The 13186-nt window shown below is 41.9% G+C and overlaps 1 protein-coding gene across 1 annotated transcript; it reads right to left on the bottom strand.

Moving 5' to 3' along the window:
* Nucleotides 1-8890: 8890 nt before the first annotated feature.
* On the bottom strand, nucleotides 8891-13150 carry LOC118406263 (COP9 signalosome complex subunit 8-like). Its single transcript, XM_035806194.1, has 7 exons — nucleotides 13034-13150; nucleotides 12295-12365; nucleotides 11459-11507; nucleotides 10917-11049; nucleotides 10386-10493; nucleotides 9585-9647; nucleotides 8891-9095 (listed from the first exon to the last, which is right to left on the bottom strand). The coding sequence occupies exons 1-7, from the start codon at nucleotides 13106-13108 to the stop codon at nucleotides 9016-9018; spliced, it is 579 nt and encodes a 192-aa protein (XP_035662087.1). The 5' UTR covers nucleotides 13109-13150; the 3' UTR covers nucleotides 8891-9015.
* Between the last annotated feature and the right edge of the window lie 36 nt (nucleotides 13151-13186).

The following is a 13186-nucleotide window of genomic DNA, read 5'->3' as shown; positions in this document are numbered from 1 at the left end:
CACGTACACATAGGCCTATAACTAGGACGGCCCACAATGTAATATTGCATACAGCCCATAACTCTATGATATATGACTTTGCTCCAGTCATTTTTCTTCCTTCCCTGCCTATTACAAAAGGTTGGCGGTCGTTGCCACTGCAAAGCGGCGCGTTATATCGCACTTACGTCGTTATTTACCGCGGAAACGCGTGGTCGTGATCGGAACTGTTGCGCTGACTCAGAGGGTCGCCGCTAAGGTTCACGGAAAGTATGAGTAAACATCACCGGAATGGTTTGTAAATCTGCTGCAACATGTACTAGTCACCACTTCCAATGTAACGTTAGTTCACCTTTATCCGTTGGGTAACCTTTATCCGTTCTTTTTAAGAACGAATGTATTTAGGAATATCAAGTCGACAGATGATGGCTTTAAACTGCAATATTTTGAAAATAGTACAATTTGAAACTATACTGTCCATCGACTTGATATCCCTGGATACTCCGTTTAGCAACACAACGGATATAGGTTACCCCGCAGATAATGGTGAACTAACATTAAGTTAGGGAAATGTTTTGTGATAGTTTTATTTTGAAACTTTATGGTGACCTCTCTGCCTTGAATATGTGCTTCAAATCTATGACTACGGAACCACAGAACAATTTCAACTGTGAAAACGTTGATAAAAGTCTAGCCTTATTCGTAAGTGATATTATCTACCAGTACTTTGACCTTTTTGACCCGTGTATCACTGTAACAAGGTATGGCAGTTGACCTCTGTCCTCCCAAACAGAAGCTGATTGTTTTGTTAGTCTCGTTACTATCACTTATTGATGACCAACAGGATTTCTTACAAAGATAAGAAGTAGGTTAAATGGTTACTGGATAACAGTAGGTGTACCTTTTTTGGGGGAAGAAAAACCCACATTTTTTCAGTTAAGTTTTGAATTAAGGATTTTCTACAACTGATACTTTACCCTAATGACAAATGTCACCTTAATTTGGACAAAATATACATAAGAAAGATTTAAAACAAAACAAAACATAGCACTAAAGTTTGGTTTTACACTCTTCAGTTTGTAAGTCACTATTTAAACTACAAATATAAAACAAGCCTTATTTAACCAGAATACCTGGGTTACTTTAAGACCGTCTCTTCAAAACTTACACAAACTTTTACCTACCTGAGATGTGCAACACAGTTCCTGTACGTAGTGAAGCAATGACAGCACACAAAATGGCAAGTTCCAAGAATCCCCACGATTACAGCTATGCAGGTGTGTCTATTAGTATTACACGGCACTGCTATCAATAGTAAGTAACTATCTGTACTGGCGTCCTTCGGCCTACATGTAACACTGGTCGGACCAGTTCTTTTGAAATGAGGTCCCTCAAAACTGACCAGTCTACATCTGTTGTGCCAGGGGAGCTTCAACACAGTTTCTGGCCACGGGAAAAATCTACTTCAGGGGATTATGTTATACTTTGATATACTTTCATAAATATGTATACAAAAATGCATGACCAAGGTTAAAATCAACAATCAGATGCGTTTTGTTATATGACACTTAATATTGAGCTCCAAAATGTTGAGCTTTAAATGAAATGGAGTATCGAAATCCCATGTCTTTAAAAATGGGATGATCCAAATAAATCACTTGCGATATCCATTCCAGCAAATTCCGACGCTCTCACCCGAAAAATATTTTTTCAACACGAGAAGCTTACGGAAACAGTATTTTATAGATAACACGCAAATTTTTGCTTCAAAACAACGAGGTCAACAAAATACTATCTTTAACACGGTTGTCTATCTGACCCTGTTGCCAAAAAAACAATGCTTAAACCTACAAAATTCCATAATTAAAGTTTGCCCTGTTGATAGAGGATGGAAGACATTTCCCTGTCAGTCTTTACTTAAGAATTGGTGTCAAGTTACAAGTATGTGACAAAATTCAGCTGAGTAAGTAAGTAACCATGTCTAGTAAACCATGTCCCACACATGCCAGTATCCATTACACAGAATTGCTACACTCCCCTGATGCAGACATGCAATTGTAACACTATAGTATATGCTACATTCAGACATATCATGTTGCACTTCATTTGTTACATTCCCAAGCTAGCCACAATGTTACATTTCTTTCACTGATTTTCCCACAGAATCACATATAAATACTAGCACTTTGTCTTACGATTCACATGACAAAGATGTGCTATTTTATCAAATTTCATAGAATCTACTCATCATGATGATAACTTATAAGTGTAGACATGACCAAAAATGTTGAAAAACCATACTTCAGTTTGGAATTTGAGGCAAACAACTTACTAACAGCACTTATGAACTGCTGTAAAGGTACAGTACTAACACAATTTACCGCTTACTGTAAATGCAGAAATGTTTGCGGTGGATTAATGTTCGCGGTTTTCGCAGTGACCACTTCACCGCGAACTTAAGACCACCGCGAACATTGATCTATTATGGTATTAGATTGCAGCCTATGGTGTTACCGCAAACTTAAAACCACTGCGAAAAGTCATTTTTCCAACTACTGAGAAATTAAATCCCCGCGAACTTAAATGCATTTAAAGTACTACACCTACATAAGATCAGGGCAATCTTTATTTACAGTAGAACAGTGCAGTAGGCACAACAGACAAGCCAGACTTGCTTCCCACTACTACTCACTCCTGCATTGTTACAGGAGATTGCAGGCATGAATGGGTGACAAAAGCCAGGTAAACAAACGATACATAATCCCTACAGGTAAGGTACTGCGGAGGCACAGATTGTGCAACTCGGTATCTAAGGAAATGCTGGTCGCTACAAAGTCTACTGCGATCTATTTTCTGGGTTATCAAACATTTTTTTAAGCAAAGAAGTTCGGCAAAAAGTAAAGTTGAAAACAGAGGGTTGGGAGGAAAAGTTAAGTCTGACTATATCCACTCCTTAAACTACAGTGTGTACCAATTAAGGTACAAACTTTTCCCTCAGCCTCTGTTTTCATTTTTATTTACAAGCTCAGCTTTTATCTTTTTGATACAAGAGCCAACAAATTATATCGGTTTGGCCCTCTCATAGACTTTATTCTATATCAAATACATCTACAACTGTCGACTGTTACATAAAGATGTTTTTATTGAGTATTGTGTCAAACATATCAAAGACATTTCAAGACCTTAGTTTTAAGTTTGTTTCTTAGTATTCCTTCTTCCTTTGTATATTTCAGGATATACATATCCTCAAGCCCAAGGAACTTGGTCTCTACCAGACTCTGGCCTGGCCAAGTAGTAATAGCAGACTTTTGCCAAGTTATTAAAAGTTTAATAGGAGTTAATTGGCCCAGGAGTGCACTGACCAGCCAGCGAATAGCTGGATGGACTGCAAAAGACTGAAATCCCATGGCAACTTTTTTCTCCCTATTTTGCCAAATTCTTCTCTTTTTCTTATCCAGCTGACAAGTCTGCTTGGAGACTACAAGGAGGGTCTGCATGGGGGGTCCCGACAACGATTTACGCTGAATTCAGAAGAACCCCCTACATATTACGCTAAATCAAAGAAGGCAATTACGCTCTGTTTGGTCGCCTCGCTTCAAATTATGTACATATGATGGTTTTCCCTACGAATTACGGGAAATAAAATAGGCTGCCTACCCCTTACGTAAAAGAGCATGCAGACCCTCTACAAGGAACTGGTCCAGAACCTTGAAGCACCGTGTGTTTGTGCACAGCCACTTCCCCTGACCCTGTTCTATTGAGAACTCTCCATGCACACCTTTGATAACTGAAGCATTGCACCACTAGTGGGGAACAGTCAATACTGGGAGCACTTGTGGGGCACCTTAAGAAAACAAACTCACCTGTCTTCCTAACAACTTCAAAGTCTTAGATACAAAACATGGTTACAGGTCCTTGCCAACATCTTGGCAGGATTCTAGCATAATGTTATGGTAATCATGACACGAGGCATCGAAGTTACAACAATACAAGCTTTTTTCAGCATATTAAATCGTGGGGTAGCAAAGTCACAATCTGGGGAAAGGTGTGAAACGGGGTCTTGGTGAGGAGATTTTGAAACTATAAAGCTGACATTTTAAGGGTTCCCATGGGAGGACTTAATTCATGTGATTGTCAGTTTACAAAATCATATCCGATTTTCACATTGTGGCTACATTATAAGGCAAGCAAATTCTTGCAAAGTACCAGTATGCTAGTTGAGAAATAGGCGTATTCAAGCGTAGTCAAGTTAATGTTAACTGTACACAATTACAGTGTGCCTTTTTGATAAACAACATTGAAAAGTCTTAATCCATGCAAAATTTCAGCAAACATACTTCCAGTAGATAGTGATTGATGTAATTGTAATATATGGGAAATGTTGTATTATTTGCCGGATCGAAAACATTTTTAGCATGCGGACAGCACTTATGTAATTTATTGACAAAACATGTTGCGTGTTTTCGCAAGACACCATTTTAATTTCTAGCAGACGACGTTTTCGAACCGACAACATCAAGCACTTTAACTGCTTCCGGACAGTATGACAGATAAATAATTTATCGCGCGTCCCGAGGGACAACCACTGTCAGAAATGAGGCGTGAAAAATCGGCATGACGAACGCTTTCTAAATATTTGCAGACGACATTTTACACTACAGGTGATTTCTGACGGTGGTGTCATCTGCAATCATGACCCTAACAACAAAAACAACGACAAACCCGTACAAGAAGCTGTTTGTCTTAAAACTTAAAGATATTCTGGTCTTGTCACCTCCTTGAAGACGTGAGTAGTTTAAGAAACGCTTCGAAGAAAGCGAGCGAGCAGAGATCGCCACTTCAGCGGGGGGCCGGGATCGCGCTGAGGAAAACAGACGATTTTTCTGCACGGGTGACAACATATGCGAGCTCGTCCCCACGGAGGATAATTTTGATCGCTTCCCGCCCGATTTCTGGTCAGCTTTGGCGCTGAAATCTTACAAACTTGCAGCAGACATACCTTGTGCGTAAGATCTTGTCCTCTCGGGTCCAGTCTCGGCTGCAAAATGTCCCAAAACGCGAGTTTCTGTCCCCAAACGGCGGCAGAGCTCCGATATTTGCACCTCGCCGTGTGAATCACAGATTCAAGTGAGGCGCGAGTGGGCGGGGCATGTTCGGACCGTACCAAACTGGGCGGCTCAGGGGGGTGGGCAGGGCTGACCGGACTGTGCCATCTACATACGTTGGTTGGAGGGTGGAATAACTACTACTACACATGTAATATCAAATGCTGAATCAAACTTTATTATGCCGATTATGATGAAATTTACCACTGTAGACAAAGGCGAAACAAAACATGACCAAGACGATCTGTGTCTGTGTGTCTGTGTGTGTGTGTGACTTGTGTGTACACGTGTGTGTGTGTGTGTGTGTGTGTGTGTGACTGAGTGTGTGTGTGTGAGTGAGTGTGTGTGTGTGTGTGCGCGCGTGTGTATGTGTGTGTGTGTGTGTGTGTGTGTGTGTGCGTGTGTGCGTCCTTGTATGTGTGCGTGTGTTGAACTGAGCCACGCTTTTTGCTGCTCAAAATCAGAAACAATTTCCCCTTAGTTCAGATCAAGGGCAGTTTCTGAGAAATGCTCGCTCACTAACACGATGCTAATGAGAGTCATTGAAGCCTTAGAGTAACATATTATCATGATTTCGGGTAAGCCTTTTAACATGTTCTGCACGCGCGCAGTTTCCAAAACCTTTTAGGGGGGATTTGCAACCATCTCGTGAGAAATCAGGAGAATCTGACGAGATATTTTGAAGTTGGCGTTTTCATCTACGTTAAAAGACGACGAACAAAGGCCTGGTAAGTCTTCTAAATTGCGCAGAAAGTTCTCGTTTAATGAAAAGAGTGAAAAGAATGGAATAGCGTTCGAGCAAGTAATCATAATTTTCAGGCAATGAAAGGAATTCGAAACCGACTTCGGGATACGAGATGCAATATATATTTACTTTATATTCAGACAGAGAATAGCTAGCATACCCAATGATAGAAAGTTTTTAGAAACTTCATGCCCATGGGGGCCCGGGCTAATTGCAAGTGAACAAAATCAAATATATGAAGTGGTTGAAAACATGTTATCATAGACCAAACCTTGTCTAACGTGTGAAACGATAGGTCGTTCAGCACCTCGGAGAAAACCCACACATGTTCCAGTCGTAACTTCTGGAGTTATGCTGTTCACAAACAGACCCAAACGGCAAAAATATTGATCATAGCCTTTGTGAAACCATAGTTTTGACGACGATATCAATAAGCCAGTTGCTCAGCCAAGAAGCAGAGGTGTTTCAAAAGGAGGCTAACTGGGGCAAGCAAAGGAAGCTGGAGTTATAGCGCTATACGTTACATCCAGCTGAAGATGATGTGTACGCGAGGTGAGTTTCCGTCTCCTAAACGGTCGTCGCCTTTCGTAACGGTCGTCGCCCTTTTATGTATATTCGCATAGCCTGGTATCCAGCCGTATTATAGCTCACGAGTCTCTTCTGTCCTCTTCGTACTGTCTTTGCGAAGAGGACAGAAGAGACTCGGGAGCTATATTACGGCTATATACCAGGCTATATTCGCACACTACGTCGCTCAAATTATTTTGCAAGCTCTGTCATGACGTCACATCCATGCTGCATCGTGGCGTAGCTGATTGTTTGTTTCGGCTTTTTGACTCGGGTTCGAACTCGAAGTGATATATTTTCTCTTTTGTCTCGATATTTTTTTACCATTTATCACGATACTGCCGTAAATATGAAATCTAAATGTTGCTTCATGTACGCTTCGGCTTCTTGTTAGTCCTACTTTTCTTTCCCGAAAGCTGCCTGGCCGGGCCCCTGTTTCGAAATGTGACGAAGGCCATTCTCCTACGCAGAGGCTCGAGGGACCAGTGTCGTTACATACTCATTCTGGTCCAGGAGTTTCTACGACACAGATTCATCTCTGCTGTGGGAGAATGTACGAGACGGAACATTCAGAAGCGGAACGGTGCGGACACGCGCGCCGCCCGGCCCGCCACGCACCGCCGACCCCAGACAGCTCGGCGCCTGGTGGATGGAGAGTGGGCGGGGACTGCTCTTATCGGATGGGTCATGGCCACAGCCCGTCAGGTCTAATAAACTACCAAGAATTCGTCTTTAAGGAAAACGGGGGAGTTTTCTTATCGTGATTCTCATGGCCACAAGCTGTCAGATTTTTTAAGGAATGATTTTTAGTCTTACGTGTCGTGGCCACAACCCGCCAGGTCTAATAAACAGCCTAAACAGTAAGGAATGCGTCTTAATTATTAAAGGTATGGTGGGAGTTTTCTTATCGCGATTCTCATGACCACAAGACGCCATGTCTAATAAAGAACATTACGGACCACGCTCCAAACTTTCCCTCATTTGTTAAACAAGGCTGTTCTTAACATCGCCATCACTCTTTCAAGTTTCATATAAACGGTTTTCGACGATGTAAGGTACTGTGGGAGCTACGGTCCAGCAGCGACCTCTAGCGAGTTGCCTGCAACGCGTAGGACCGGCCCGCAACAGGTGTCATTTCGGGGCATGACATGCACGTGCGAACAAGTAATCCAAAAGAAAATAAGCATTTTTGCGAAAGGAGAAAACGAACAAAACTATCTGAGACATAGAAACACAGACAAGGCCGTAAAATGCCAACGCAGGCCCCAAACAACTCAACCTACTGAGCATGTTTGGTACACAGTGCAACAGCGCCCTCTAGTGGTTGATATACCAAGTGCATGATTTCTCCCTACTATGTATTAATGACCATTACTTCAGTGACCACACCATGTAAAGCCATTTCTTACCATACTTCATCTTTAAAGAATAGTAAAGATCACTTACCATCAATCGGGTGAAGTCAGCTGTCAAAAATCACACGAATACAACAGTGATGAAAATAACAAACGATCTTAAATGTCTCTATCATATTGAAAACCAGAGCAATTCAGGCCACAATCTGATCCCTGCTGGTATGTACAACTGCAAGTACCCAATAAAATCAATGGACACCTTTGCCGAGGTTATATTTTTGGTGTATGTGTTTGTCTGTGTGTGTTTTACTGTCTCTGAACAGTAAAACTGGAGAAGCCTTAGGATAGAGCCTGATGATATTTGGTAGGTGGGTAGGGTTCAGGAAAATGATGGTCAAGTTTGATGACAGGTTCCCTAACAGCTTTCTAACGTACTGCGGTGGAACTTCCATTTTTGATGTGTTCTGGACATGCTTTGGTCATGATTTATGAGTGGTAGATAGCTCTTGGCACAGAGAGTACTATTAAGTTTGGCCCCCTAGCATCTTTTTTGAACTGCAGGGGCCAATTTGTTTAAAAGTCTGGACAAGAATAACTCAAGAGGGTGTTGGTAGATTGACATGATTTTTGGTATGCTTATTACTATGAATACACGTTTAATCCCTCCCGAAGTCTGGAAAGTTCTGTATTCTTGCATTTCAAAGACTGTCACATGGACATATTATAATTCACACTTGCACACAGACGGCACATAGCTTTATTTTCACTCATATACGTAAATTGCACTGTACACATGATCAAAAACAAATGTTTTTGTCTTTTCAAATATGCATCACTTCAGATAAACTCTAGTTACTTTCTTAGGACGAACAACTGAATGTCTAGATTGTGTAGTCCAGTGGTTGGGGACCCCAATAATAAGTCCCGGCCAGGGCTCAAGCCAGTGTCCGTTTTTCCGTCAATTGTCTGAATTGACAGTTGACTGTGGCTGAACAGTCCTCTACAAAAATGACAGTCTCTGCCACACAGGGCACATCTGTATTCTACGTACAGTTCCAGGGTATTATCAGTCTACTCCTTGGTAACCACTTACTCACTACAAAATAAACAAACAGATGAAGAAACCAACAAACTTGTTTTGTATTGACTAGTGTATTACATGTATGCTTTGTTTATCACTTATTCTTTACAAGATAGACAAACACATAAACAAACAAACTTTTAACAACTATAATTTCTGTCATCCTAACATTTAGAGCTGTTGTCAGTTTTCGAGGAAGGCGACGAGATCTGTGAACTGTTGGAGGTGCTGAGAACTTTCCCTGGGGGGCACGGCAGCTGGGGCTGGGATAAGACAAACAAACAATCAATTAATCAGTCAATCAATCAATCAATCATTCAATCAATCAATAATCTGTGAATGCTGATCACTTGGGTAAAATATCAAGCAACATTAACATGGACAGGAACAAAAGTTGAACAACAAATCAATAAATCAAAATGTGCTTGCTCTGTTAAATTTAAATTTTGAAAAATGTCAAATCAACATCCATCCATCCATCCATCCCTCTCTCCCTCATTTCAATCCCTCCTTCCATCCATCCCTCATTTCCATCCCTCCCTCCATCCATCCCTCCATCCATCCATCCATCCATCCATCCATCCATCCACCCCTCACTACCTCCCTCCATCCATCCATCTGTCCCTCCACCCAATCATCCCTCCTTCCCTCCCCCCATCCCTCCCTCCCTCCATCCATCCATCCACTAAACAATCAGCATGTGTATTGTCAGACAGACACGTAACATGTAGCATGTAACCTGTATATCTGACCTGGTTTCTTGGGTGTGACCATCCTGGTCTGGGGGTCTGCCTGCCAGCCTCTCTCCACTACAGCTGGGGTGGGAGAAACAACAAAATTACTTCAAGAGGAGTAGCAAGGAGGTTTTGAGTTAGTCACTTTGACATGTTCAACTGGTTTTCAGTTAGATGTACTCGTCTTGAATGGTTTTGCCAGTTTGTTCCAGTAACGCTGAAGAAACGTTAGAAAGTAAATCTCCGATATTTATCCATTTGAAGAGATTGAATGCCTTTAAATATTGTTTACTTGATGTCTAGCCTTCATAAACAAAACAAACAAACAAACAAACCTTTGACAGCCTCGTCCATAGACATGCCGAGGAAAGCTGCCAGGTCCTCTGCACTGATGGAGGAGTAGGCTTGAGCCACCAGGTCACACAAACAAACAAACAAACAAACAAACAAACAAACAAACCTTTGACAGCCTCGTCCACAGACATGCCGAGGAAAGCTGCCAGGTCCTCTGCACTGATGGAGGAGTAGGCTTGAGCCACCAGGTCACACAAACAAACAAACAAACAAACAAACAAACAAACAAACCTTTGACAGCCTCGTCCACAGACATGCCGAGGAAAGCTGCCAGGTCCTCTGCACTGATGGAGGAGTAGGCTTGTGCCACCAGGTCACACAAACAAACAAACAAACAAACAAACAAACCTTTGACAGCCTCCTCCACAGACATGCCGAGGAAGGCTGCCAGGTCCTCTGCACTGATGGAGGAGTAGGCTTGTGCCACCAGGTCACACAAACAAACAAACAAACAAACAAACAAACCTTTGACAGCCTCGTCCACAGACATGCCGAGAAAGGCTGCCAGGTCCTCTGCACTGATGGAGGAGTAGGCTTGTGCCACCAGGTCACACGCTCGACTGCGAACGCTTTCTGTAGGGGTTGGATAATGGTATTTTATCATTTTTGAAATTTTTATCTATCCAGGGACCACATGTTGCCACATGGCCAATTTTAAATCCACCCTGCAGGCACACACAACCAAAGCATAGTATGATGAACCAACAAAATATAAAACATAGGAGTAAACTAACTTATAATGATAACATATTTCTGAGAACAATTGATATCAGAAACGTTGAATATGATTATATAATACACAAAGTAATAGTTGCCCAAGAAACCGGACATAGTTTGGAAACAGTTGTTTCAGACAGCATCCACTAGGTGCTAAGAGATAGTGGATGCCTCCATGGTACCATCTGACCATTTCTAAAATCTATCTACTTACTTACTGGAGTAAACTTTAAAAGACATCTTTCATCTGACTGCTACCAAACAAACAAACAAACGGACCTGCCACAGCTGCCATGATCTGCTTGACCTCGGCTGACCACTGGAAGGCTGACAGGGACGTGTAGATGGCGGGAAAGTCTCGCTGCCACATCTTTTTACCGACCGCCCAAATCGCTACCAGTTCAGGGTTAGCCTGCAGTAACAAGTTGTGCACATTCATTCTAAAGTCTTATTTGTTAATGAAGCTTTACCAATGACTCAGATCAGGTGTAGTACATGCTCAGAATGTCATGCCCACATAGTATCTGATGGATGTTCGGTTGTTGTATCAGCAAAAACTTTGTTTTGCTACAACTGATTAAAATGGAGTCTCTCTCTCTCTCTCTATAAATATATACAGTATATATAACATTATATATATTATCCTTATATATACACACCACCTGATGTAGCTTAGTTCTAGTGACAGGGTATCATGATGTGCTGCTTAGCATAGGCTTGCAAACACATTATAATAAATTATACACATTCATTACATACCTAAGAGATAGCCCTGGTGTATACGTAGTATTACATACGTATAAATGTAGTAACATACTTACATTTTTGATTGCCTGCGGAATCCTTTTCCAGAGGTATTTAGCATTATTTCTGTGGAAAACAAACAAAGGTCAATATTTGTTGTAAGGCAGAATTGCACACTATTGGAAAACGTTACACTTACAGTAATCCGTACATGTATGTAAAGCGGAGTTACTGTAAATGCAGAAATGTTTGCGGTGGATTAATGTTCGCGGTTTTCGCGGCGACCACTTTACCGCGAAATTAAATCCACCGCGAACATTTTTCTATTAAGGTATTAGACCGCAGTAGATTGTGTTACCGCGAAATTAAATCCACCGCGAAAAGTCATTTTTCCCGCTACCGCGAAATTAAATCCCCGCGAACTTAAATGCATTTACAGTACCATGTTTGAGGACAGCCATACCTCGAGCATGTTAAAGAACCCACCACGCTTATTGATTAAAAAAAAAAAAAAATCACGAGTCTGGCAAGTGTGCAGATGTTGACACACTGGCAGCACCAAATCCATAGGTGTTTTGGGCACCTTTAGACAGATAAGCCGTGAGGCTCGGTGGGCATCACTCCACCGTCATGACATGGGGGCAGGAGTATAGCAAGTATCGAACTCAGGACCTATACTGATTCTGATTCCAATGCTCTAGCCATTGCACCACACAGGCACTCCACGCACCACACATGCTTATTGATAATAGTTGTCAATATGGTCCTTCCCAGTGTATGTGGATCAAACCCACAGTCTCTTACACACTTACACACTATAAAACTGGTGTGTTATGCCTGGCCTTGTTTAGGTGTACCTGTTATACGAAACAAACAGGGCAAACAAACAAACAAACAAACAGGTGAGACTCACAGGTCCTTCTGCAGCAGGTACACGGCAAGCAGCTGACAGTACACCGTCGGCGTGGCAACCCCACCTGGGGACTGTCCATAAAGTTCAACATCAATTACAACTAAACATCAATTACAACTTGAGTCCTTCTAACGTTACATCAACTTGATTAAGGTCTTACAACCATCCCTCAACATAGATGTGGGGGGGGGGGGCGGCGGGCATAGACTTTCTGCAACTTATGACCCACTGCTCACAGAACAACATGTTCTACCTGCATAGCTTGACGTTATAGAAGCAGTGGACTGTCCATTCCTTGACAAAGACAGGAGTTGATCGCCCATTAAGTTCATCATCAACCTTAATAACTTAAATAAGGCCTATTAAAATTTTTGCATTGATCAGATTAAAGAAACAAATTATTCATACAACTCTACTCTACTCTGTACATGTAACGTTATGTTGTTTGTTGTTGCTTTACAGTAATATGACAGCCATACGACTGCACTGTCTGCTGTTGTTCTAAGTTTACCACAGTAAATTATTTCAAACCTTCCAAAAAATGAAATATTTTGAAAAAGATGGGTAAAAGGGTCACTGTTAAAAGGCCGCCCCCCTCCCCCTAAATTTACATGAACTACGTATGGCGAAGTATCTCGCTATTTTAGCCATAAACAACGCCACCACAGCCCGTTTCTTCTACCATATAACTCAGAAGATGTCCCTAAACATTTCTAATCTCTACCCGAAGCCATCTTACCTCTAGTTCCTGCCGTTCTAAGCTGGCTCCGAGCGAGAGAAAGTCTAAAGTGTCGCCTGCCATTTCACACGGCATTTTGTACGGGGCTTCAGGAATCCGGCTGTTCACGGGGACCAAAGTAACGCCTGAAAATATCACAGTACTTGATTCAAC

The sequence above is a fragment of the Branchiostoma floridae genome, chromosome 18 (genome assembly GCF_000003815.2).
Source record: "Branchiostoma floridae strain S238N-H82 chromosome 18, Bfl_VNyyK, whole genome shotgun sequence".
Taxonomy (NCBI): domain Eukaryota; kingdom Metazoa; phylum Chordata; class Leptocardii; order Amphioxiformes; family Branchiostomatidae; genus Branchiostoma; species Branchiostoma floridae.
Note: the sequence above shows the minus strand (reverse complement) of the source record. Positions and strands in the feature narration are given on the sequence as shown.